The 26,824-nt window shown below is 47.4% G+C and overlaps 2 protein-coding genes across 14 annotated transcripts in view; one reads left to right on the forward strand and one right to left on the reverse strand.

The window, feature by feature from the left end:
- The window catches only part of CLEC17A (C-type lectin domain containing 17A), a 36,453-nt gene extending 17,931 nt beyond the window's left edge, over window positions 1-18,522 (forward strand). For 2 of the 11 annotated variants that reach the window (XM_032265768.1, XM_032265771.1), the window contains 10 exons: window positions 2,074-2,106; window positions 2,189-2,239; window positions 2,316-2,393; window positions 2,825-2,866; window positions 4,753-4,890; window positions 4,976-5,038; window positions 6,957-7,052; window positions 7,263-7,414; window positions 14,466-14,575; window positions 17,887-18,019. In XM_032265768.1, the coding sequence (XP_032121659.1) occupies window positions 2,074-2,106; window positions 2,189-2,239; window positions 2,316-2,393; window positions 2,825-2,866; window positions 4,753-4,890; window positions 4,976-5,038; window positions 6,957-7,052; window positions 7,263-7,414; window positions 14,466-14,575; window positions 17,887-18,019 (896 nt within the window). Of the gene's footprint in view, window positions 1-2,073; window positions 2,107-2,188; window positions 2,240-2,315; window positions 2,394-2,824; window positions 2,867-4,752; window positions 4,891-4,975; window positions 5,039-6,956; window positions 7,053-7,262; window positions 7,415-14,465; window positions 14,576-17,886 lie in introns of all 11 variants that reach the window. The other 9 variants (XM_032265766.1, XM_032265764.1, XM_032265765.1 and 6 more) reach the window with 9 other exon arrangements.
- Window positions 18,523-23,433: 4,911 nt separating this feature from the next.
- The window catches only part of ADGRE3 (adhesion G protein-coupled receptor E3), a 52,247-nt gene continuing 48,856 nt past the window's right edge, over window positions 23,434-26,824 (reverse strand). For all 3 annotated transcript variants that reach the window (XM_032265708.1, XM_032265707.1, XM_032265706.1), the window contains 2 exons: window positions 25,637-25,744; window positions 23,434-23,649 (listed from right to left, as the gene is read on the reverse strand). In XM_032265708.1, coding sequence (XP_032121599.1) covers window positions 23,641-23,649; window positions 25,637-25,744 — 117 coding nt within the window. In that variant the 3' untranslated portion in view covers window positions 23,434-23,640. The remainder of the gene's footprint in view (window positions 23,650-25,636; window positions 25,745-26,824) is intronic.

A 26,824-nucleotide genomic window follows, 5' to 3' on the forward strand; every position in this document is an offset into this window, starting at 1 on the left:
TGCAGTGGCATAATCTTGGCTCACTGCAACCTCTGCCTCCTGGGTTCAAGCGATTCTCCTGCTTCAACCTCCCGAATAGCTGGGAATACAAGCACGTGCCACCGTGACCAGCTAATTTTTTTTTTTTTGTATTTTTAGTAGAGACAGGGTTTCACTATGTTGGCCAGGCTGGTCTGGATCTCCTGACCTCATGATCCGCCCACCTCAGCCTCCCAAAGTGCTGGGATTACGGGTGTGAGCCACCGTGCCTGGCCTGACATGTCTTTTTCCTTTTTCTTTTTGAGACAGAATCTCACTCTGCCGCCCAGGCTATAGTTCAGTGTTGCGATCTTGGCTCACTGCAACTTCAGCTCCTGGGCTCAAGTGATTCTCCTGCCTCAGCTTCCTGAGTAGCTGGGCTTACAGGTGCCCACCACCATGCCTGGCTAATTTTTGTATTTTTAGTAGAGAAGGGGTTTCACCAAATTGGCTAGGCTGGCTTCGAACTCCTGACCTCAGGTGGTCCGCCCTCCGTAGCCTCCCAAAGTGCTGGGATTACAGGCGTGAGGCACCGCGGCTGGCCAAGTAGACATTTATTCAGAAGAGAAGCACAGGAGAGAATTGTTGGCTGCAAAGTCCTGAGTCAAAAAGCTGGTGCTTGAGAAACTGGGAGTGGATTGCGGGCTCCTCAATCTCCTGTCATTACCACCAAAAGCCCAGGGTTTTACTTAGGCTTGGATCTCAGTAAACCCAAGGCATGGCCCAGGGTTCAACAAGAGTCTGATCAGAGGATGTCACAGTGGAGGTTTGGGCTGGTTGCAGTGGTGTGTGTCTGTATTCCCACTGCTTTGGGAGGCCAGGGTGGGAAGATCAGTTGGCCAGGAGTTCACTGGAGGCCAGGAGTTTGAGACCAGCTTGGGAAATATAACAAGACCCCCATCTCCACAAAAAAAAAAAAAAAAAAAAAAAGTGGATGTTTGGGCCAGGCAGGGTGACTCATGCTTGTAATTCTAGCACTCTGGGAAGCCAAGGTGGGAGGATCGATGGAACCCCAGAATAGAGACCAGCCCGGGTAACACAGTGAGACCCCCAGCTATACAACAACAACAAAAATTTTTTTCAAATTAAAAAAATTAGCCAGTTGTGATGATGTGTGCTTGTTGTCCCAGCTTCTCAGGAGGCCCAGGTGGTAGGATTGCTAGAGCCCAGGAGTTCAAGGCTGCAGTGAGCTATGATGGCACCACTGCACTCCAGTCTGGTGATAGAGCAAGGCACTGTATTTAAAAAATAAAATAGGCCAGGCACAGTGGCTCATGCCTGTAATCCCAGCACTTTGGGAGGCTGAGAAGGGCAGATCACAAGGTCAGGAGTTCAAGACTATCCTGGCCAACACGGTGAAATCCTGTCGCTACTAAAAATACAAAAAATTAGCTGGGCGTGGTGGCGGGTGCCTGTTCTCTCAGCGACTCAGGAGACTGAGGCAGGATAATCGCTTGACCCTGGGAGGCAGAGGTTGCAATGAGCTGAGATTGTGCACTCCAGCCTGGTGACAGAGCGAGACTCCTTCTAAAAAAAAAAAATACAACTAGGCATGGTGGCTTATGCCTGTAATCCCAGCACCTTGGAAGGCTGAGGTGAATGGATCACTTGAGGTCAGGAGTTTGAAATCAGCTTGGCCAACATGGCAAAATCCTGTCTCTACTAAAAATACAAAAGTTATCCGGGCATGGTAACAAACCCCTGTAATCCCAGTTACTTGGGAGGCTGAGGCAGAATTGCTTGAACTCACGGGGCAGAGGTTGCAGTGAGGCAAGATGGTGCCACTGCACTCTAGTCTGGGCAACAGAGTAAGACTCTATCTCAAATAAATAAATAAATAAATAAATAAATAAATAAATAAAGGGAGATACATGTTGGTTGGTTACTCTAGCTTAATCCCATCTCCATCCCTCATCCCAATTCCATTCTCACGTCTAACCCCATCTCTAAGCCAATCTCCAACCCTCCACTGCAATCCTGACCCTGTTTCCATCACTTCCTTTTGATGCGTTCCCATCCTCAGCCCAGCCCTCACCCTGAGCTTCTCTTCTCCAGGTTCAATTGCTCCACCACGACCTCCACGGGCAGGTGAGTTTGGGCTGAGGGTGTAGGAGAACAAGAGATGGCTTTGCCATGCTCTGGGCCTGAGCAGCCATTCCTCCCTCCTCAGAAAAGAAAACAGAGAAACCCCCACTTCCTTGCAAGCCCCGGAAGACGACAGGTGATAGCTGAGGGCTGGGGTCATCCTGCTCACCTGGCTGAGGCCCTTCTTGGAATGACTTTCTCATCTCTTCCAGGACTGGACCTCGCCGCTGTCACCTGCATACCTCCTCAACTGGATGAGCAGTGGGAAGACCCTTCAAGAAGCCTAAGAGGTGACACCTGGAAGTTTCCTTTCAATCACCATTTTTTTTTTTTTTTTTTGAGACAGAGTCTCACTTTGTCATCCAGGCTGGAGTGCAGTAGTGCCATCTGGCTCACTGCAGCTTCCACCTCTGGGGTTCAAGTGATTCTCCTGCTTCAGCCTCCCAGGTAGCTGGAACTACAAGCAAGAGCCACCATGCCAGACTGATTTTTATATTTTTAGTAGAGATGGGATTTCACCATGTTGGCCAGGCTGGTCTCGAACTCCTGACCTCAAGTGATCCACCTGCCATGGCCTCCTAAAATGCTAGGATTATAGGCATGAGCCACTGTGCCCAGCCAGCCCCCTAAATTCTGACCAGAGAATAAAGCAGAGGTTGTTAATCTTGGAAGACAGTCTTTCCGTGTCTTCTGAATAAATCTCTCTCCCCCTTTCTCCCAGCTGTGGATCTGGAGCCTTCTCCATTGCAACCACCCCTGGCCGGTAAGTTCTCATGCCCTGCAGGCGTCCTCCTGTTTCCCCTCTGACAGTGGCTAGTGTATTTGATTGAGACCTATGGCTCTAAAGTGAGACCCTGAGTCAGAAAAACTTCTCCTTTAAGAAGGTGCTCCTTCAGGACCTGCCACACTGTTCTGAGTTAGTCTAGTAAGCACTACTCTAAGTGAGAAAGACAGCTCTTCCTTGAGATTAGAGTTTGCAAACATGTATTGTCCTTCTGAGGACTGGCGGTATGTGGTTGTTTTGTTTTTGATAATGATGATGGCACTTATGGTTCTGTTGGTGATTGTGATGGAAGGATGAGGAAGCAGATGATGGAAAGGAAGACGATGGTTGGTGGTGGTAAAGATGGTGGAGGTAGTGATGATGGTGTTGGTGCTGATGGTGATGGTGGAGTTAGGGATAATTGTGGTGATGATGGAGTTAGTGATGATGGTGGTGATGGGGATGGAGGTATTGATGGTGTTGTTGGTAATCATGGAAGTAATGATGTTAGTGATGATGGTATTGTTGGTACTGATGATGGTGGTGATAGTGGAGTGAGTGATGGTGATAGTTGGATGGTGATGGTGATGGTGGTAGTGATGGTGTTGGTGATGGTAGAGGTAGTGATGGTATTGTTGACAATGACAATGTTGGTGATGATGGTGATGGTGAAGGCAGTGTTGGTGTGGGGGATGACAGTGCTATTGGTAGTGATGATGGTGGTGATGGTGGAGGTAGTGATCGTGTTGTTGGTAGTGATGATGGTGGTGATGGTGGAGGTAGTGATGGTGTTGGTAGTGATGATGGTGGTGATGGTGGAGGTAGTGATGGTGTTGGTAGTGATGATGTGGTGATGGTGGAGGTAGTGATGGTGTTGTTGGTAGTGATGATGTGGTGATGGTGGAGGTAGTGATGGTGTTGTTGGTAGTGATGATGGTGGTGATGGTGGAGGTAGTGATGTTGTTGGTAGAGATGATGGTGGTGATGGTGGAGGTAGTGATGGTGTTGGTAGTGATGATGGTGATGGTGGAAGTAGTGATGGTGTTGGTAGTGACCGTATTAAAAAAAAAGAAGCTGTTCTTCTCTGAGTCTAGTCCAGATCTCCAGAAACTCAGGGTGTCTGCTTGCATAAGATATGGGAAATGTTCTCTGCTCTAGAAGCTGGGGTCCACAAGCTTCCTTGACCTAGGAGCAACTTGGGTAGGGGCTTCTTGAGAGTAGGGGATGATGCATCGTAGATTCTAAGTAGAAAGCTGGGTCCAAGTCATGACTAACTTCATTAAGCCTCAGCTTACTCACTTTCAAAATGGGAATAATACTTATAATATACATAATAAGGATGAGACTCCAATAAGATAAGAAGGATGTAGGCTGGGATTACAGTGGCTCACACCTCTAATCCCAGCGCTTTGAGAGGCTGCAGCAGGGAGGATTGCTTGAGGCCAGGAGTTCAAGACCAGCCTGTGCAACATGGCGAGACCCCCATCTACAAAAAAAAATAATAAATTAGCTGGGCCTAGGGGCACACACCTGTAGACCCAGCTACTTGAGTGGCTGAGGTGGGAGGATTGCTTGAGCCCAGGAGTTAGAGGTTGCAGTGAGCTAATTGCACTCCATCCTGGAAGACAGAGTGAAACCTTGTTTCAAGAAGGAAAGAAGGAAAAAGAGAAGGATGCAACATGATGCTTAGTGCACAGTAAGTGCATCAAAAGGACCCTGAGCCTCCCCAGGGTTCACTCTCCTAACCCTCTCTTGCTGACCTCATCTGCTGAAACAGTCATGACTTCAGATTTCTGTCCCCTGCTCTTGGAGAAAGGCTTAAGGGTCTCTGCCTCACTCTCTGAAGCCCCAGTATCAGTCTCTCTGTCCCCATCCTCACTCCCCAGCAGCTCCAGCGCGCTGGCTCAGTCAGACATCTGGAGGTCCTGGGTGTTGCCAGAAGAGGCTGATAGTGTGTCTGTGTCTGCTGGTGGCGACTTCCCTGATCCTGAGCTGCTTTGGTCTCATTTTGACCCTGACGAAGTGTGAGTAGGGTCAGGATGGGACATGGGGAGATACTGGGGAGGGTGCGCAGGAGGACCTGGGCTCAGTTTGGATTCTTGCTCATAGACGAGGAGTTGGTGAAAGAACTGAGAATGTTAAGCTTTCAGCAGATGATGTGGCGAGCAAATGGTGAGTGCTTCCACCCATTCCTTCGTGCCGTTCCTATTGGGCCTTAACCCAATCCTCAGATCCAACTCCAAGATCCACCCTCATCCCTGTCTTTGCTGGCCATTGTGCTAGATAGCAGGGGGGTAAAATGGTAAACATGTCAGACACAGCCCCTGTCCCTGTGAGGTGTGCATGCGTGTGTATGTGCCCTGACCTCCACCATCCAATATGGTGGCCACAAGCCTCATGTGGCTGTTGACTATTTGAAATGTGGCCAGTCCAAGTGGAGATGTGGTCTATGTATAAAATACACACTGGGCCAGGTACAGTGGCATCTGCCTGTAATCACAGCACTTTCTCTTTCTTTCTTTCACTTTTTTTTTTTTTTGAGTCTCTCTCTGTTGCCAGGCTGGAGTGCAGTGGCGTGATCTCGGCTCACTGCAACATCCGCCTCCTGTATTCAAGCGATTCTCCTGCCTCAGCCTCCAGAGTAGCTGGAACTACAGGCATGCGCCATCATGCCTGGCTAAATTTTGTATTTTTAGTAGAGATGGGGTTTCACCCTGTTGGCCAGGCTGGTCTCAAACTCCTGGCCTCAGGTGATCCACCTGCCTCGGCCTCCCAAAGTGCTGGCGTGGTTATGGGTATGAGTCACCATGCCCCATCTAGCAAGACCATGTTCCTACAAAGAATAAAAAAAAAAATTAGCCAGGCATGGTATTTTGTGCCTGTAGTCCTAGCTACTCAGGAGGCTGAGGTGGGAGGATCACTTGAGGCCAGGAGGTCGAGGCTGCAATGAACCACCATCACATCACTGCACTCCAGCCTGTGGGTTGGAGCAGGACTCTGTCTAAAAAAAATAAAATAAAGGATCCAGACATCTGAGCTCATTCTACTTTGATCTCAAGGTTTTCTGAGTTTTCCCTCCACTCTCATAGGCTTTGCCAGCTCACTGCAACATACTTGCTATTTTCACTTTCTTTTTTAGTTTTTTTTTTTTTTAATTTTTTATTTTGAGACAGAGTCTCACTCTGTTGCTCAGGCTGGAGCACAGTGGTGTGATCTTGACTCACTGCAACTTCTGCCTCCGGGGTTCAAGCGATTCTCTTGCCTCAGTCTCCTGAGTAGCTGGGATTACAGGCATGCATCACCACACCCAGCTAATTTTTGTATTTTTATTAGAGACAGGGTTTTACCATGTTGGCCAGGATCGTCTTGAACGCTTGGCATCAAATGATCTGCCTACCTTGGCCTCCCAAAGTGCTGTGATTATAGGCTTGAGCCACCACGCCCAGCCTGTATCTTTGCTTTTAGGATAGTCCTTGCTTGGTGGGCTTCTTCCTCACTTCACGGTTATCAAACCACTTTCTTCCTTTGTTTTATTTATTTATTTTGTTGAGATGGCATTTTGCTCTTGTTGCCCAGGCTGGAGTGCAATGGCGTGATCTCGGCTCACCACAACCTCCACCTCCCTGGTTCAAGTGATCCTCCTGCCTCAGCCTCCCGAGTAGCTGGGATTACAGGCGTGTTCTGGCACTCTCAGCTAATTTTTAGTATTTTTGGTAGGGACGAGGTTTCACCATGTTAACCAGGATGATCTCGATCGCCTGACCTCGTGATCTGCCTGCCTTGGCCTCCCAAAGTCCTGGGATTACAGGCGTGAGCCACCGCGCCCGGCATTGCCTTCCTTTAAAACCCACTTCCTCCAGGGTGCCTACCATCCTTACTCTTCCCCAGGTCCCAGGGATTCATCCCTCCTCTGAGCCATTCTTGGATTCTGAGCACTGTACATGTGGTTTTTGAGCTCAAGCATGACCCACTGGAATGTGGACACAGTGGGGAGCGCCAACTTTGCTTTTCTGTGATGTGTCTGCAGTCGGTGGTGGTTGGATGGGGTGGGTTCTGAGTCTCTAACCCTCAAGCCCATCCCTTCTGACAGTGACTGGCATGGCAGGGCTAGCTGGCCTGAAGCATGACATTGACCGTGTAAGAGCTGACACCAACCAGTCCCTGGTGGAACTTTGGGGCTTATTAGGTGAGTGAGACTTGGGGAATTGCCCAGGGACGAGGGCCATGGCAGAGCTGGCACGTTACATTACTCCACTGAAGTGATTCTCAGTGCAGTCTACGTGAATGGTGCTCCCCTGGAGTTGAGCAGTGTACAGCCTGCACAACTGTATGTGGCATACAATGTACATGGCTCAGGTTCTGGGGCCATCCTGACAGCATCCTGTCCGGTTCCCAGACTGCTCCCGAGTTACCTGTCCTGAAGGTTGGCTCCCCTTTGAGAGCAAGTGTTACTACTTCTCCCCAACCACGAAGTCATGGGATGGAGCCCGGATGTTCTGCCAGGAGAATTACTCACACTTGGTCATCATCAATAGTTTTGCTGAGCACGTGAGTTGTTCCCACTGAACCTTTGAGAACCTTCAGGGACAGCCTGCTTCTCTTTCAGGATGCACACATCCCTCCCTTCCCTGGGTGGCAGTAACTAGAATTACTTTTCGGTTACTAAAACTTTAGCATCAAGATCTTCCTAAGAGCATCATGCAGAAGTTAAGAAGATATGCTTTGTTTTTGAGTTCGAATTCTGATTGTGTTGATTTAACCTCTACAAGTTTCAAGGTTCAGTTTTATCTCTAACTTGAAAATACAATAATGAATACCTGTAGGTAGCAATTTCTATTTTTCAGCTTGTATTCCAAACGCTTTACATCTTACATTCATTAACATAGGCAAGCCTCATGACAACCTGTCAATCAGTATGTCAGTCAGAAGACGTTATTTTATGATGCAGTAACAGACAGTCTCCATAGCCCAATGGGGAATGAAGATGAGGCAGCCGGGCGCGGTGGCTCATGCCTGTAATCCCAGCACTTTGGGAGGCTGAGGTGGGCGGATCATGAGGTCAGGAGTTCAAGACCAGCCTGCCAACATGGGGAAACCCCCCCGTCTCTACTAAAAATACAAAAATTAGCTGGATGTGGTGGTGGGTGCCTGTAATCCCAGCTACTCGCAAGTATGAGGCAGGAGAATTGTTTTGGACCCAGGAGGCAGAGGTTGCAGTGAGCCGAGATTGCACGATTGCACTCCAGCCTGGGCAGAGACTCTGTCTCAAAAAAAAAAAAAAAAGAGTAGATGAGACAAATCACACATCGATGTCAGAGTTTCCACTTATTTTTGCTCACAAAGAAGTCACATGCACACACGTATCTTTTAAGGTGGTAGGGAAATAAGTCTCACCTGTGTGCAACCAGAAGGAGGATTGGAATATTCGTAAACAGCTTTACTGACTTGCTGCTACAATTTAGGAAGTATCACTATTTGTACACAACATGTATCCATCTGTACTTCACAGATGAGGAAACCGAGGTACACTGCGCTTCAGCAACTTGCCTGTGGTCACTTACACCTAGAGGGATTTGAGCCTGGGTAGCTGGCTTTCAAGTCTGTGGTCTTGAGCATAGGCATACCACTACGGCATGGTTTATGTCTTCTTTTCCTCTGTTTTTCAGAGATAAGGTCTCACTCTCATTCAAGCTGGAATGAAGTGGTATAACCATAGCTCAGTGCAGCCTCAAACTCCTAGGCTCAAGCAATTCTCTCCTCACCCTCCTGAGTAGCTAGGGCTACCAGGCACTTGTCACTGTACCCAGCAAATTATTTTTACTTTTGCAGAGGCAGGGTCATGCTGTGTTGCCTAGGTTCATGGTTTATGTTTTCTAATCATTTTACTTTTTTTTTTTTTTTTGAGTCTCTCTCTGTCACCTTGGCTCACTGCAATCTCCTCCTCCCAGGTTCAAGTGATTCTCCTGTCTCAGCCTCCTGAGCAGCTGGGACTACAGGCGCGCACCACCACACCCAGCTAATTTTTGTATCTTTAGTAGAGATGGGGTTTCACTATGTTGGCCAGGATGGTCTCGATCTCTCGACCTTGTGATCTGCCCGCCCTATCCTCCCAAAGTGCTGGGATTACAGGCGTGAGGCATCGCACCCAGCCCCATTTTACTTTTAATTTATTTATGTCATTATATTTAAAAATAAAATGTCATTATATATTTTTTTCTGGGCAGTATATAGTTGGATTTGGGTTTTCAAAATCTGATCTGACATTCTCTGGCTTTTAATTGGTGTTTTCATTTATTTATTTGTGTGTTTTGGGAGACAGGGTCTCACTTTGTCACCCAGGCTTGGGTGCAGTGGTGCAATCTTGGCTCACGGCAGCCTTGGCCTCCTGAGCTCAAGTGATCCCACCTCAGCCCCCCAGCCAAGTAGCTGGGACTACAGGTGCGCGCCACCACGCCAGCTAAGTTTTAAAATTTTGTGTAGAGACAAGGTTTCTGCATGTTGCCCAGGCTGGTCTGGAACTCCTGACCTCAAGTGATCCGTTCGCCTCTGCCTCCCAAAACGTTGGGATTACAGGCATGAGCCACTGTATTCAGCCTAATTGGTATTTTTAGAACATGTACATTTAATATAATTACTGATTGGGTTAGATTTAGGTCTATCATCTGATTTTTTTTCCTGTGTGTCTCTTCTGTTTTTTATATCTCTGTTTCATAGCATTATTTGTATGAGTAGTTAAACAGGGTTTGTTTTCTTTTTTTGAGATGGAGTCTTGTTTTGTCGCCTAGGCTGGAGTGCGGCTGCACGATCTCAGCTCACTGCAACCTCTGCCTCCTGGGTTCAAGCGATTCTCCCGAGTAGCTGGGATTACAGGTGTGCACCACCACACGTGGCTAATTTTTGTATTTTTAGTAGAGACAGGGTTTCACCATGTTGGCCAGGCTGGTCTTCAACTCCTTACCTCAGGTGATCTGCCTGCCTTGGCCTCCCAAAGTGTTGGGATTACAGGCATGAGCCACCGTGCCTGGCCAAAACAGGGCTTTTGGAGGAATTAATTTAGATAGTGTAAATGAGGCAGGTACAAATCATATTCCCTAACTCAGTTTCACAAGAAATACAACTACATTTCCTTTAAATTATTCATTTTAGTTTCTCTCTTGAGTTCTCATTCTACTGGGCTGGTGGACATTTACTCTCAGTCAATTGGGGTCCCCCATTTTACTTCTAAATGGGGACAGCTTTTATGGGGCCAAGGTGGAGGAGCTCACACATTGGGTCCTTGTTGTCTTCACTCCAAACTGGTATCTACTAGGACATCTACAAACCGAATGATCCTGGGAAAGTTATTTAACTCTCTGTGCCTCAGTTTTCTCATCTACAGAATGGGCATAATGATAATTCCTGCTCCAGTGAGTCATGATAAGGATCCAATGAGGCAATCTGTACAAAGAAGCATAGCTCACTTTTTTTTGTTTCTGAGATGAAGTCTTGCTCTGTTGCTCAGGCTGGAGTGCAGTAGCATGATCTTGGCTCACTGAAGCTTCCACCTCCCAGGTTCAGGCGAAACTTCTGCTTTAGCCTCCCAAGTAACTGTGACTACAGGGCAGGTACCACCACCCCCGGCTAAGTTTTGTATTTTTTTTTAGTAGAGTTGTGGTGTCACCATGTTGGCCAGGCTGCTCTCTCCCTCCTGACCTCAAGTGATCCGCCCCCCTTGACCTCCTGAAGTGCTGGGATTAGAGACGTGAGCCACCGTGCCCAGCCCATAGCTCACTTCTGAATTCATTAATTCAACCAACGTTTCCTGAGCACTTACTATGTGTTGAAGACTATTCTACATCATGAGAATCCAGTGATGACCAAGACACATGAGTTCCCTCTTCTTTTTTTTTTTTGAAATGGAGTTTCACTCTTGTTACCCAGGCTAGAGTGCAATGGCGTGATCACCACAACCTCTGCCTCCCAGGTTCAAGCGATTCTCCTGCCTCAGCCTCCTGAGTAGCTGGGATTACAGGCGCATGGTACCATGCCCAGCTAATTTTTGTATTTTTAGTAGAGATGGGGTTTCTCCATGTTGGTCAGGCTGGTCTCAAACTCCTGACCTCAGATGATCTGTCTGCCTCGGCCTCCTATAGTGCTGGGATTACAGGCATGAGCCACTGCGCCCGGCCGAGTTCCCTCTTCTTAAACTGCTCTGATGTTGGTTCATAGAAATGGCAAGGACTCTCTAAATGTTAGAGTCTTCTGTTTTTCTGGGACTCAGTCATTGGGACAACTCTTTCATCATCAAAGCCTTTTGGGCCTAGAGGTCTTTTCTTGCTGTTCTTGGGCACAAGAGATCTTTCTGCTCCTTCTATCCCCTTCCGGGATCTAAGACACCATGAGGCCTTCTAAGCCTCCATCTAACCTGATGGGACAGGAACCCTTTCTGCTCTCTGATTTCCTGTCCCCTCCCTGGGACTTTACCCAGGAAATAGTGCCCAGGCTCCTTCTGCTTTTTAGAGTCTCTAAACCCACCTGGGGTTTTTACCATCGCCTGGTGCTCGCCGGAAACGAGATGCCGGATTCTTCTCTCTGGGACTTGTGGTCTCCACATCTATTACTTCCTTCCCATGGTGGCCCTACCTCTCCACATTTTATTTTTTTTCTCAAAGCAGAAATTTGATTGCTCACATTCTTTGAACACAATGGGTATAACTACAGGATTATATATATACATTTTTTTTTTTTTTACAAAAATTTCAATCACCTTAAACATGTTTAAATTCAGCTGACTGCGGTGGCTCACACCTGTAATCCCAGCACTTTGGGAGTCAGAGGCGGGTGGATCACCTGAGGTCAGGAGTTCGAGACCAGCCTGACCAACATGGTGAAACTCTGACTATACTAAAAATATAAAAATGAGCTGGACGTGGTGGTGGGCACCTGTAGTCCCAGCTACTTGGGAGGCTGACACAGAAGAATCGCTTGAACCTGGGAGGCGGAGGGTGCAGTGAGCTGAGATCACACCACTGCACTCTAGTCTGGGAGACAGAGCAAGACTCTGTCTCAAAAAAAGAAATATTTTTTTTAAAGTCACTAAATAACTTTGGGTCAAAGAAGAAATCGAAACTGCAAATAAATAAAAGCAGACATCAATTGGCATTGTCTACAGTAGAACATATGAAATAGATTCTAGTAAAAAATTCTTAAAACACGAAGCGTTCCAGGATGTAAAAAGCTGAGACGAGTGTTACTCACATCCTAACAGCAACAAAAGCTAGATGAGCTACAAAATCATAACTTTTCCTAAACTCATTAGATAACTATCACGGGCAATCAAAACGTCTAAAATGGGCTGGGCGGGGTGGTTCACGCCTGTAATCCCAGCACTTTGACCTCCCCATATTTTAAGGAATCTTGGTTTGGTGATAAGTTGGGTGGGTGAGTGAGATGTGATTTGCATGTAGTAAAAGGCACACGTCTTTGGTGTATGTTCAGTGAACTTTGACAAATGCATACGCCTGTGTAACTGTGAAACTAACCAATATTTGTAATCTTTCCACCGCCTTAGAAAGTTTTTTCATCTCCTTTTTCTAGTAATCCCTCCCTGCCCCTGACTGCATCCACTGGTCTGATTTCTTTCTTTCTTTTTTTTTCTTTTTGAGATAGAGTCTCACACTGTTGCCTGGGCTGGAGTGCAATGGCGCAATCTCGGCTCAGTGCAACCTCCGCCTCCCAGGTTCGAGCAATTCTCCTGCCTCAGCCTCCTGAGTATCTGGGATTACAGGCACCTGCCACCACGCCCGTCTAATTTTTGTGTTTTTAGTAGAGATGGGGTTTCACCACCTTGGCCAGGATGGTCTCAATCTCTTGACCTCGTGATCTGCCCACCTTGTCCTCCCAAAGTGTTGGTATTACAGGTGTGAGCCACCATGCCTAGGCACACTGGTCTGATTTCTTTTGCCGTAAATTAGTTTGTCTGGAGAGGAGTTGCTTCTAACTATATTTTCTTCCCTATCATTAATCTTTGACATACGTCCTTTCTTGTCTTCCAAAGGTCTGGGATTTTTATTGATTTATTTTTTTGAGACAGAGTTTTGCTCTTGTTGCCCAGGCTGGCATACAATGGTGAGATCTCAGCTCACTGCAATCTCCGCCTTCTGGGTTCAAGCGATTCTCCTGCCTCAGCCATCCGAGTAGCTGGGATTATAGGCATGCACCACCAAGCCCAGCTAATTTTGTATTTTTAGTAGAGACAAGGTTTCTCCCTATTGGTCAGGATGGTCTTGAACTCCCAACCTCCAGTGATCTGCCCACCTCGGCCTCCCAAAGTGCTGGGATTACAGGTGTGAGCCACCGCGCTCTGCCAGGATTTTGATTGTTTTTCGGGACAGGTTCTTGCTCTGTTGTCCAGGCTGGAGTGCAGTGGTGCATTCACGGCTCACTGTAGCCTTGAACTCTTGGGCTTAAGGGATCCTCCCACCTCAGCCTCCTGAGTGGCTGGGGCTATAGGTATGCACCATCATGTCTGACTCATTCTTTAAAATTTTTGTAGAGATGGGGTCTCAGTATGTTGCTCAGGCTAGTCTCGAACTCCTGGGCTCAAGTGAGCCTTCCTCCTTGGCTAAAGTGCTGGGATTACAGGTATGAGGCACTTTGTGAAGGGTCTGGGCTTTTGAAATACCAAAGCCAGGAAACCTACTTTTCCTCTTCCTTCTTTCTTTCCCTGAAACAATGAACTCCTGTGCTGTTTGGATGCAGATTAAGGCTACAGGTGGGGCAAAAGTGCAAGAGAAACCAAAACACATCAGTTACTATTGCTAAAAATGTCACTTAAATGTCATAATGCTAAATACTAAGATGTTACAGTATGAGACCAGGCACAGCAATCCTAGCTGTAATCCTAGCTCTTTGGGAGACTTACAGTGACCTTTGGGAGGCTGCAGTGAGCCATGATTGCACCACTGCATCCCAGCCTGGGTGACAGAGTGAGACTCTGTCTCAAAAAAAAAAAAAAAAAAACATTTAGGGTGGGTGTGGTGGCTCATGCCTATAATCCCAGCACTTTGGGAGGCTGAGGGGGGTGGATCACCGGACGTCAGGAGTTTGAGACCAGCCTGGCCAACATGGTGAAACCCTGTCTCTACTAAAAACCACAAAAATTAGCGAGGTGTGGTGGCGTGCACCTGTAATCCCAGTTACTCAGGAGGCTGAGGTGGGAGAATCACTTGAACCCAGGAAGGCGGAGGTTGCAGTGAGCCGAGATCGTGCCACTGTACTCCAGCTTGTGTGACAGAGCGAGACTCCGTCTCAAAGAAATAAAAAAATTAATCCTTACAACACTACCAGGAGGTAGCTAATGTTAACTCATTTTACAGATGAGGAAGCTGAGGCACAGAGCATTTCGCAGATTGCATGAGAGAAAGTAGCACGATTATTCCCGCCACACATGCTACAGTGGGAGGATGGTCTGGTCCTGTTCTGCATGCCATGGGGATGGGGACGGGGTTCGGGAGGTGACGTTCCCAAGCCCTAAATGTGTGGGACAGGGTAAGGCGTAGGTTCTCGCCCCGAGGGTCATGTAGAGGAATGGCTGGCTGAATGGAGTTTGTATTTGCAGAATTTTGTGGCCAAAGCTCACGGCTCTCCACGGGTATACTGGCTGGGGCTGAATGACAGGGAACAAGAAGGGAACTGGAGGTGGCTGGATGGGTCTCCTGTGACATTAAGGCAAGTGCCCGGGTTTCCTGGGGTCTCTCTACTTCCTCTGTTGGCCCTGATCATGGGGAGAGAAGAAGGTGATGGAGTATGTGATTGAAGGAGACAGGAGCTGGTTCTTACCGGTACAGCTCTACTTGTTTTTTTATTTATTTATTGAGATGGAGTCTCTCTGTTGCCCAGCCTGGAATGCAGTGGAGCGCTCTCGGCTCACTGCAACCTCTGCCTCCTGGTTTCAAGTGATTCTCCCATCTTGGTCCCCCGAGTAGCTATTACAGGTGCCCACCACAACACCTGGCTAATTTTTGTAAAGATGGGATTTCACCATGTTGGCCAGGCTGTTCTTGAACTCCTGACTTCAGGTGATCCATCCACCTCAGCCTCCCAAAGTGCTGAGATTATAGGTGTGAGCTACTGTGCCTGGCCTTATTTTATTTTTTTGAGACAGGGTCTCACTCTGTCACCCAGGCTGGAGTGCAGTGGTGCAATCTCGGCCCACTGCAGCCTCAACCTCCCAGGCTCAGGTAATCCTCCCACCTCAGCCTCCCAAGTAGCTGGGACCACAGTCACGCACCAGCACGCCTGGCTAGTTTTTTGTACTTTTAGTAGAGTTGGGGTTTCACCATGTTGCCCAGGCTGGTTTTAAACTCCTGAGCTCAAGTGATCTGCCCGCCTTAGCCTCCCAAAGTGCTGGGATGACAAGCTTGAACTACTGCTCCTGGCCTCTACTAATTTTAAATACAGAAAAGCTCTTGTCCCGTTTGGTAAATTGCCGTTGCTTTAAGTCTCCTGAGTCCCTCTGCTGCCCCTTGGACTTCCACATCACCTAACCTCTAAAGGGTTTGTCCCTGGCACAGAAGGGGCCTAGAGACCCTGATTGCTGGGTGTGTGTGTGCACAGGTGGCATTGTTTGTTATTTTGGTACACCACCCTCCCCTCCGCCAGCATTCCCTCTTCACTGTGTGCTTGGCGTCTTTTCAGTCCAAGCAGACAGGCTGCACACCACCACGCTTGGCTAATTTTTGTATTTTTAGTAGAGACGGAGTTTCGCCATGTTGGCCCGGCTGGTCTCAAACTCCTGGCCTCAAGTGATCTGCCAGCTTCGGCCTCCCAAATTGCTAGGTTACAAGCATGAGCCACCACACCTGGCCTGGCCAATTTTTACGTGTTTGTAGAGATGGGATTTTGCCATGTTGCATAGGCTGGTCTTGAACTCCTGAGTTCAAGCAATCCTCCGGCCTTGGCCTTCCAAAGTGCTGGAATTACAGGTGAATCACACCAGGCCTGATGAGGAGGATTTTGATTTGCCAAAATAATGAGCAAGATCTCATGAAAAAAAAGACACAGGGTTTCACTCTGTCATGTAGGTTGGAGTGCAATGGTGTGATCACAGCTCACTGCAGCCTCCAGCTCCTGGGCTCAAGTGATCCTCCTACTTCAGCCTTCTGAGTAGCTGGGACTACAGGTGTGCACCACCACACCTGGCTAATTTTTAATTTTTTTGTAGTGATGGGGTCTTGCTGAGTTGCCCAGGCTGGCCTGGTGCTTCTGGGCTCTAGTGATCCTCCCACTTCAGCCTCCCAAAGTGTTGGGATTTATTAGCATGAGCCACTGTGTCTGGCCAGGATCTCATTTTTTTAAAAAAAACAAACTAGAGGATAATCTCTACAAGATCTCTCTCCCTCTCCCCCATTTGTTTTTGAGGAGTTTTGCCCTTGTTGCTCAGGCTGGAGTGCATAGCATGATCTCGGCTTACTGCACCCTCTCTCTCCCAGGTTCAAACAGTTCTCCTGCCTCAGCCTCTTGAATACTTGGGATTACAGGCACCTGCCACCACATTCAGCCAATTTTTTGTGTTGTTAGTTGAGACGGGCTTTCACTATGTTGGCTAGGCTGGTCTCGAACTCCCGACCTCAGGTGATCCACCCACCTTGGCCTCCCAAAGTGCTGGGATTACAGGTGTGAGCCACCATGCCCGGCCAAAATCTCATTTTTAACTGAAGATTCCATAACTCTCTGGAGAGCTGGTATTTGGCATGGTGAGGCATTGAAGGTGCCTGGCTTCTTCCAACATTGGGTTCCTTTTTTCTTTTGAGACAGAGTCTTGGTCTGTTGCCCAGGCTGGTGTACAGTGGAAACATCTTGGCTCACTGCAACCTCTGCCTCCCTGGTTCAAGTGATTATCGTGCCTCGGCTTCCCGAGTAGCTGGGATTGCAGGCACCTGCCACCACACCTGGCTAATTTTTGTATTTTTCTTAGAGACAGGGTTTCACCATGTTGACCAGGCTGGTCTTGAACTCCTGACCTTAAGAGATCCACCTGCCTCAGCCTCCCGAAATGCTGGGATTACAGGTGTGAGCCACCGCGCCCAGTGGAACTTTGGCTACTAAAAGCTCACAGGAATGCTTTTTCCAGAAAGTTGTTCCCAGCTGAATGGGAGTGTGCTCACTGAATATGTTACCCAACTCTATTGGGGTCAGCTCACAACCAGTGACAGCCTAAGATAAGCCTGAACCCCTTATGACAAGTTGGGATGACTCTGATGCTGTTTATATCCCAGTGGTCTCTGTGGGGTCAGGCTGAGGCTAGGGCCATCTGAGTCTACTATCCTGTTCAATTCCTTTCCCTTCTCCATCCAGCTTCCCTCACCTCCCTCCTAAGAACATCCTTTAATAAATTCCATACATGGCCAGGCGCGTTGGCTCACCCGTGTAATCCCAGCACTTTGGGAGGCCGAGAAGGGTGGATCACCTGAGGTCAGGAGTTCAAGACCAGCCTGACCAACATGGAGAAACTCTGTCTCTACTAAAAACACAAAAATTAGCTGGGCATGGTGGCGCATGCTTGTAATCCCAGCTACTCTGGAGGCTGAAGCAGGAGAATCACTTGAACCTGGGAGGCAGAGGTTACAGTGGGCTGAGATTGCATCATTGCACTCCAGCCTGGGCAACAAGGGTGAAACTCTGTCTCAAAAGAAAAAAAAAAAACCCACTCCTGAGTCCTTGAATCAGGCTCTGCTTTAAGCAGACCCTACGTGACCTAAGACGTGACAATTCCTAGGAGGTTGGGAAGGTTGGGTTGGGAGGCTGTAAAGGAAAGAGTCCTTGGAAGACAAGGCAGAAACTGACCAGATTCAGAAATTGATTCAGGGCCAGGCATGGTGGCTCACCGTGTCCGGCTTGCAGGTGTAAGCCTCCGTGCCCAGCCTGATACGGGTTTTGACAAATGCATAATGCCAGATATTGACCATTACAGTATTATACAGAAGAGTTTCACTACCCTAAAAAATCCCCTCCCTCTGCCCACTTTTTCCTCCATCCAGCTTCTGGGAGCCAGAGGAACCCAATAACATCCAAGAAGAGGACTGCGCTAGCATGAACAAAGACGGCACCTGGAATGATCTCTCTTGCCACAAATCTACATATTGGATTTGCGAGCGGAAGTGTTCCTGTTGAAGCTCAGGGCTGAGGCTGGGGGTTCATATTCGAGCGTCCCTCACTCTTCAAGATGAGAATCTTCTGACTTTTCACGGACGGCCTTGCCTCTTCATGAATGGACACAGATGTGCCCCAGACAGGATTGGCACCCTGGATGCAGCAAGTTTCCAGGGATGCAAGTCAGGCTGTTTCTAGAGTGAAGACTTGGGTTCCCCCCAGTAGATGGTGAGCTGGGTGGGCACTCAGGGTTTGGGGGTGGGAGGTCTCCCAGTTCTAGGGTTGAAGGGATCGTCACCAAGTTCCTGATCATGACTCTTGGGAAGTGGTACTAGCTCTGAGGACCCTGGGGCTGCTATTGAACCTGGGATGAAACATTGTGGCACCTCTGCTGGGACTGGGCTCCCTTTTCTGCAGCCTCAAACTTCTGGAATCAGGTGATCCTCCCATCTCAGCCTCCTGAGTTAGCTGGGACTATACATGTGCACCACCATGCCTGGCTAACTTTTTGTAGTGTTTAAAGAGAGGGAATCTCACTATGTTGCCCAGGCCAGTCTCAAACTCCTGGCCTCAATTGATCCTCCTCCTTGAGCCTCCCGGATTGTTAGGATTACAGGTGTGAACCACTGTGCCTGGCTCAAAATTATTATTATTTTTATAGAGGTGAGGTCTCACTATGTTGCCCAGGCTGGTCTCGAACTCCTGGGATCAAACAGTCCTTCTGCCTCTGGCTCCCAAAGTGCTGGGATTACAGGTATGTGTCACTGCACCTGGCCAATATTTTTATTTTTATTTTACCTTCCCTGTCTTTTTTTTTTTTTTTTTTTTAACAAAAGCTTTGAAAGTGGTGACAGACAGCAAAATTTGCCTTTGAGCTAGACCTTTGGGTCTGCCTTGCACGTTAAGTGGGCTGGTCTCACATCGTCTCCACCATCAGTGCAAATTACAAACCTAACAATTACAGAACGTCAGCGGAGAAGACAGGAGAGCTTCCATACCCACCCTGTGTCCCCCCTCCAGACACTGCTTCCTTCCTCGTCTTAAACAGCACAAATAACCCAGAAGCCATCAAAATTATTTTCTACAAGCAACTTTCTCAATGTCTTGAGTGAGGTTTGCACAAACTAAGTGGCAGAATCAGACCTTTGCCAGAAGACTTGGCCCATAAAACTTCTATCCTGTTTTTTTTGAGATAGGATCTCATTCTGCCACCCAGGCTGGGGTGCAGTGGTACGATCATAGCTCACAGCAGTCTCCACCTCCTGGGCTCCGGCAATCCTCCCGCCTCAGCCTCCCAAGTAGCTGAGACCAAAGGCGTGCACCCTCATACCTGGCTGGCCCCTGGAACTTCTAGAAAGGCATACCAGCTGAAAAGCAAGACTTACATAGTGTGGCCAGGCCAGGCCTTAACCTGGTCAGATCCACACAGGACAACGATGGACATATCTGCCAACACGTGCCCTTGAGCTGTCTGTGAGTGATGATATTATTTACTTTACTGGCCAGACATGGTGGCTCATGCCTGTAATCACACCACTTTGGGAGGCTGAGGTTGGCAGATCACCTGAAGTCAGGAGTTCGAGACCAGCCTGGCCAATATGGTGAAACCCCGTCTCTGTTAAAAGCACACAAGAAAAGTAGCTAGGTATTGTGGCTTGTGCCTGTAATCCCAACTATTTGGGAAGCTGGCGCAGGAGAATTGCTTGAACCCAGGAGGGGAGGTGGAGGTTGCCGTGAGCCGAGATCATGCCACTGTATGCATGGGTGACAGAGCAAGACTCCATCTCAAAAAAAAAAAAAAAAAATCACTTTACTTCTGTGTGAACTTCCTTGGGCTATTAGCTCTTGCAATGTTAGTGCTTCTCCAAATGCCACTTCCTTGGGTGTTCCTTGTCTACTGTGTGTTAGTTTGCTGGGGCTGCCATAACAAAAGACCATAGACTGGGTGGCTTCAGCAACAGAATGCATTTTCCCAGTTCTGGAGGCTGGATGTCCAAGATCAAGGTGTTGGTAGGATTAGTTTCTTCTGCGGCCTCCCGTCTTGGCTTGTAGAGGATCCTGTTCTCTCTGTATCTTCACCTGGTTTTCCCTCTGTGTGTGTCTGGGTTCTAATCTCCTCCTCCTCTTTTTTTTTTCTTTTTTGAGACATGATCTTGCTCTGTTGCCCCAGCTGGAGTGCAGTGGCACGATCTCAGCTCACTGCAACTTCCACCACCCAGGCTGAAGCCATCCTCCCTCCTCAGCCTCCTGTGTAGCTGGGATTACAGGTGCACACCACCAGGTCTGGCTAATTTTTGTATTTTTTGTAGCAACGGGATTTTACCATGTTGCCGAGGCTGGTTTTGAACTCCTGGGCTCAAGTGGTCTGCCCACCTTGGCCTCCCAAAGTGCTGGGATTACAGGTGTGAGCCACCGGGTTGGGCCTACAATGACCTCTTTAAAGATCCTGTCTCCAAATATAGTCATATTATGAGGTCCTGGGAATTAGAATTTCAACATATGCACTTGGGAAGGGTGGCACAATTCGGCCCATAGCATTCACAAACGGCCAGAGTGACCCCCGGCCACGTGACAACCAAACATCAATTAGAGGGCTGGTATTACTCCTGGCTAGGAACACTCAACATAGTATTCCCTTTGGACAATCCCCAAATTGCATGCAAGAATGGGTAGACATTCTCCAAACGGATCAATTTATTTTATTTTATTTTATTTTTTTGAGATAGAGTCTTGCTCTATCACCCAGGCTGGAGTGCAGCAGCGTGATCTCGGCTGACTGCAACCTCTGCTTTCCAGGGTCAAGTGATTCTCCTGCCTCAGCCTCCTTAATAGCTGGGATTACAGGTGCGTGCCACTATGCCTGGCTAATTTTTGTATTTTTAGTAGAGACGGGGTTTGCCATATTGGCCAGGCTGGTCTCAAACTCCTGACCTCAAGTAATCTATCTGCCTCAGCCTCCTAAAGTGCTGGGATTACAGGCGTGAGTCACCACGCCTGGCCTTATTTTATTATTTGAGACAAGGTCTCACTCTGTCATCCAGGCTGGAGTGCAGTGTTGTAATCATAGCTCACTGCAGCCTCAAACACCTGGGCTCAAGTGATTCTCCCTCCTCAGACTCCTGTACATATAACTAGAACTGCAGGTGTGCCCCACCACACCCAACTAATTAAAAAATGTTTTCTTTGTAGAGATAGGGGTCTTGCTATGTTGCCCAGACTGGGCTTAAACTCCTGGCCTCAAACAATCCCATCCTCCTGCCTCAGCTTCCAAAGTGCAAGGATTGTGATCAATGTATTCATCAACAATCACCCTTCATTACTAGCAGACTCTTTCCTGTTTTGTCTGAGAACAGGTGATTATGGCAAGGAGACTGCAAGGGTGGGGAAGGCTGGGGCTGATTTCACTTCCTGTTTCTTTGATTTGTTTTAAATCTACTTGCTCTTTTATTTCCTTATTTTTTTATTTTTTGAGACGGACTCTCACTCTGTCACCCAGGCTGGAGTGCAGTGGTGCGATCTCGGCTCACTGTAACCTCTGCCTCCTGGGTTCAAGTGATTCTCATGCCTCAGCCACCTGAGTAGCTGGGTTGCCATGATGCCCAGCTAATTTTTGTATTGTTAGTAGAGACAGGCTTTCACCACGTTGGTCAGGCTGTTCTCAAACTCCTGACCTCATGTCATCCGCCCGCCTTGGCCTCCCAAAGTGCTGGGATTATAGACGTGAGACACTGCACCTGGCCACGTTATTTTTAGGAGGTGGGTTCTCAGTATGTTTCCCAGACTGGAGTGCAGTGGCAATTCACAGGCACGAATGATCCCACTACTGAGTTTTGATCAACTCTGTCCTCTATTCTCACCTCCGCCCACCCCTGCACTTGCCCCAATTCATCACCACCAAAGCGAGCTCCGGTGCTGTCCGCAGCCTGCTGAGTGGGCGGATGTGGAGTTGTAAACCATCCATCCAGGGGGCTGTTGTGGCAAGCAACTTTATCTGGGGTCAGGGGAAGATCTCACATTTCAGAAGAGGGAAATTGAGTGTTCTCTGATACGTGTATTGAGAAATGGGGAAGCTGGGGGCTGTGGTCACATCTCTGGGTCATGCTGCGGAGGGGAGCCTGGAGGAGCTGGTTCCAACCTAGCTCCTTTCCACATCGCTCATGATTGTCTAATTGTGGACAGAGAGGTAAACATGAAAGAGGTTGTTTTTACCACTTTAGGTCCAGGGGATCAACAGTTGGATAAAAATAATAACCATGGTTTATCAAACATGTACTACGTGGTAGATAAATGCAGTGGCTCTCATTGAATCTTCACCATGGCTTTGTGAGGTCGAAATAATTATCAACTTCCACCAATCTTTTTTTTAGACAGAGTCTCACTCTGTTGCCCAGGCTGGAGTGCAGTGGTGTGATGTCAGCTCACTGGAACCTCTGCCCTCTGGGTTCAAGTGATTCTCCTCAGCCTCCCAAGTAGCTGGGATTACAGGAGCACCATAATGCCCAGCTAATTATTGTATTTTTAGTATAGATGGGGTTTCGCCATGGTGGCCAGGCTGGTCTTGAGCTACTGAGCTCAGGCAATCCACCTGCCATAGCTTCCTAAAGTGCTGGGATTACAGGTGTGAGCCACTGTGCCCAGACCCATTTCCTTTCTTTTCTTTTCTTCCTTTCTTTTTTTTAAAGACAAGGTCTCACTCTGTCACCCAGGCTGGAGTGCAGTGGTGCAATCATAGCTCACTTAAAATCTCTCATTGGGTACAATGGCTCATGTCTGTAACCTCAGCACTTTGGGAGCCCATGGTGGGTGGATCACTTGAGGTCAAGAGTTCAAGACCAGCCTGGCCAACATGATGAAACCCTGTCTCCACTAAAAATACAAAAATTAGCTGGATGTGGTGGCATGCACCTGTAGTCCCAGCTATTGGGAGGCTGAGGCAGGAGAATAATTTGAACCTAGGAGCCAGAGGTTGCAGTGAGCCTAGATCACACCACTGCACTCCAGCATGGGTGACAGAGACTGTCTCAAAAAAAGAAAAAAAAAAAAAAAAAAAAAAAGATAGCCTGTATCAGCAAAGAAGTAAAGGCAGTAGGTAGCCAATGATTTGAGGGAATGAATGAGTTCAAAGAGCAAGTTTATGACAAGTGTGGTGACTCATGCCTGTAATCCCAGCACTTTGTAATCCCACCTGGAATTCTCCCAGGTGGGAGAATAATTTGAGCTCAGGAGTTTGAGGCTGTAGTGAGCTACAATTATGCCACTACACTCCAGCCTGGGTGACAGAGTGAAACTCTGTTTTAAAAAAAGAGTAAGTTTAGAATGAGTTAGACTAAGAACTTGAGGAAAAGGACCTCTTCATTTACAAAAAGTAAAGGAAATATTTGCAGTGGTCGTGATTTGGGTTTCCAGGGACAAGCATTGACTGAACACACCATAGTGAAGGGGGATGCAATTAACCACACATTTATTGAGAGCCTATTACACAGAACAAACACTTCAGGAAGTAAAGGTTGTTTATTTCCTCTCCAAGGATGATATGTTTCATGAGTTCTCTTGTCCTAAGCTTCATTCTTCATAATGCCAAAGAGATCCATAGGTATGATTTTCCATATGGAGTTGAATGTTCTAGTTTTAATATTTTCTCTTCACTTATCCTGGAAAAACATCCCCCCATAAAAGAGGTTTAGATTAAAGGCAGATGTAATAATATAATAAAGCAAACAAACGAAATCAATAACAGGGAGAAAGAGCAGGAGTGCTTTAAACCCAGCTTGAACCAGCAGGCAAGGATGGCATGATCTCCTAGCATTTAAAAATACTAGGGCAAATGTGGTCTTCCTTGGGTTAGAGTGGGAAGACTTATCAAAAATTCAGCAAGAAGAAGAATTCTTTTTGATAAGTTTTCAGATATAATATCCGACTCTGGAATTTTAGCTCCTGGATGTTTTTTGTCTATGAAGAATGATTAGAGTCTCATTGGCTTTGTTCCTCTTTGAATGCCCATTATCTAACATAGTGCCTGACACACTGTAGAACTCAACAATTACTCTCTTTGCACCCCACAACTTACAGCTTGGTTTAACAGCCCCAAGCTCCATAGAGGAACCAACATCTCCTGTAGAAGCCTATGAGTTTAGTGGTTCCTAGCCTAGTTATAGGAGTTATCGTGTGTAAGAAGTTCAAAGTTATGTCTTCCTTCCTGGTATTTATGGTTAATTCACAGAATTTCCCATCCAGATGCAACTTACAAGTCAAGCATGACTTTTCCTATAGGCAGCATTGCCTGGAGATATAACTGATCTTCCAACTTTATCAAGTTTCTTGGGAACAGAGCTAGAAAGTTAACACAAGGTCAAAATTGTCCATAGAGAAAGAGTTTCTCTATTAGCTTTTTACTCAAACTTTGTGCCTAAAAAGTAAAAGCATAAGATATTTTTCTGTAGATACGGGGTCTTACGTTGTTGCCCAGGCTGGTCTCAAACTCCTGATCTTGGGCTGGGGGCAGTGGCTCACACCTATAATCCCAGCACTTTGGGAGGCCGAGGTGGGTGGATTGCTTGAGGCTGGGAGTTTGAGACCAGCCTGACCAACATGGAGAAACATTGTCTCTACCAAAAATACAAAAATTAGCTGGGTGTGGTGGTGCATGCCTGTAATCCCAGGCTATCAGGAAAAGGACTCTTCGTCATACCCTCCAGGAAGGGGAGTTTGTACTAAGAATAGCTCCTCAAAACTACCCTATGTTTCCCAGGCTGGTATCAAACTCCTGGGCTCAAGCAATCTTCCCATCTCAGCCTCCCAAGTAGCTGGGGCTACAGGCATGCACCACCACACCTGGCTTCCTTTTTTAAATTTGAGATGGAGTCTTGTACACTCGCCCAGGCTGGAGTGCAGTGGTGTGATCTTGGCTCATTGCATCCTCCAGCTCCCGGGTTTAAGTGATTCTCCTGCCTCAGCCTCCCAAGAGCCGGGATTACAGGCACCCACCACCACGCCCAGCTAATTTTTCGTATTTTTAGTAGAGACGGGTTTCACCTTGTTACCCAGGATGGTCTTGATCTCCTGAATTTGTAACCCGCCCACCTGAGCCTCCCAAAGTGCTTGGATTACAGGCATGAGCCACCGCACCCAGTGCCTCCCTTTTTTGTTGAGATGGAGTTTCACTCTTGCTGCCCAGGCTGGAGTGCAATGGCACAATCTCGGCTCACTACAACCTCCGCCTCCAGGGTTCAAGGGATTCTCCTGCCCAGCCTCCCAAGCAGCTGGATTACAGGCGCCCTCCACCAAGACTGGTTAATTTTTTTTTGTATTTTTAGTAGAGAAGGGATTTCACCATGTTGGTCAGGCTGGTCTTGAATTCCTGACCTCAGATGATCCGCTTGCCTCGGCCTCCCAAAGTGTTGGGATTACAGGCATGAGTCACTGCGCCCAGCTAATGCTGGTCTTAATACCAAAGTGATGGGTTGATAGGTACAGCAAACCACCATGGTACACGTTTACCTATGTAACAAACCTGCACGTCCTGCACATGTAACCTCAGAACTTAAAAAACAAACAAACAAAAAACTCCCCAAAACTAGAGGGGGTTTGCAGTGTCAGGAGAGGAGTATGTAAAACAGAACAATTCACATGTTCACTTACCTCACTGGGTTTTGAGTCAGAACCCACTTTGCTGGAAAGTGTGTATGTCTCAGACTCAGGTTTTGATTTGACCATCTCTCTAAACCACTTTTGATATTGTTTCTGGACCTGGAACATCAAAGGAAATACCTGGATGGGTTTTGCTAACATTAGTGAAGAGCAGAAAAGTCAGTGAGTCAGGAAGAGGATAGTGATGCATTATTACATATTTCTTTTCACAAAATGTGGTCTATTCATACAATTGAATATTATTCAGTCCTACAAAGGAAGGAGATTCTGACACATATTACCACACGGATGAACGTTGAGGACGTCAGACTGAGTGAAATAAGCTGGTCATGAAAAGGCAAATACTGTATGGTTCTACTTATATGAGATCCCTAAATGTTGGAAATAGAAGTTGGAAAGAGATGCTCGGTGCTGCAAAGAAAAATTGTTACTGGGACAAAGGATCTCTCAGGAAAGCAATTCATTTTACTTCCTGCAGAAAGGGTACTCCCACCAGCGATCTTGCCATGAGAGTACAATGAACAAAGGAAAGCAGACAAATTTATTTCTTATGCATTTGGGGTTGTTCTTACTGCTGTGTCTGCTCTCTGTTGGCTGGGGCCAGACCTTACAATCTAAACTAAAACCCGATTGGCTAATAACTTGAAACTTTTCTAAACAGGGACAAGCAATGGAGAGCAAAAAAGGGAAGTCCAAATAAGGAAGGGGCATAGGCTGCGAGCTGGGACATGCCGGTGAGCACGTTCAGCACAGATATCTTGGTTAAAGTACAAGGACATAGAATGTACTATGCGCCTGTAAGCATGTCTAACAGCTACATAGGATAGGGCTTCCAACAAAAAGCAAGACAGCTTTTAAAGAAAGTGTTTAAAACAAACTATTATTATTATTTTTATTTATTTATTTATTTTTTTTTTGAGACGGAGTTTCGCTCTTGTTACCCAGGCTGGAGTGCAATGGCGCGATCTCGACTCACCGCAACCTCCGCCTCCTGGGTTCAGGCAATTCTCCTGCCTCAACCTCCTGAGTCGCTGGGATTACACGCACGCGCCACCATGCCCAGCTAATTTTTTGTATTTTAAGTAGAGACGGGGTTTCACCATGTTGACCAGGATGGTCTCGATCTCTTGACCTCGTGATCCACCCGCCTCGGCCTCCCAAAGTGCTGGGATTACAGGC

Source organism: Sapajus apella, unplaced genomic scaffold (genome assembly GCF_009761245.1).
Source record: "Sapajus apella isolate SASKATOON/1434 unplaced genomic scaffold, GSC_monkey_1.0 scaffold152, whole genome shotgun sequence".
Taxonomy (NCBI): Eukaryota; Metazoa; Chordata; class Mammalia; order Primates; family Cebidae; genus Sapajus; species Sapajus apella.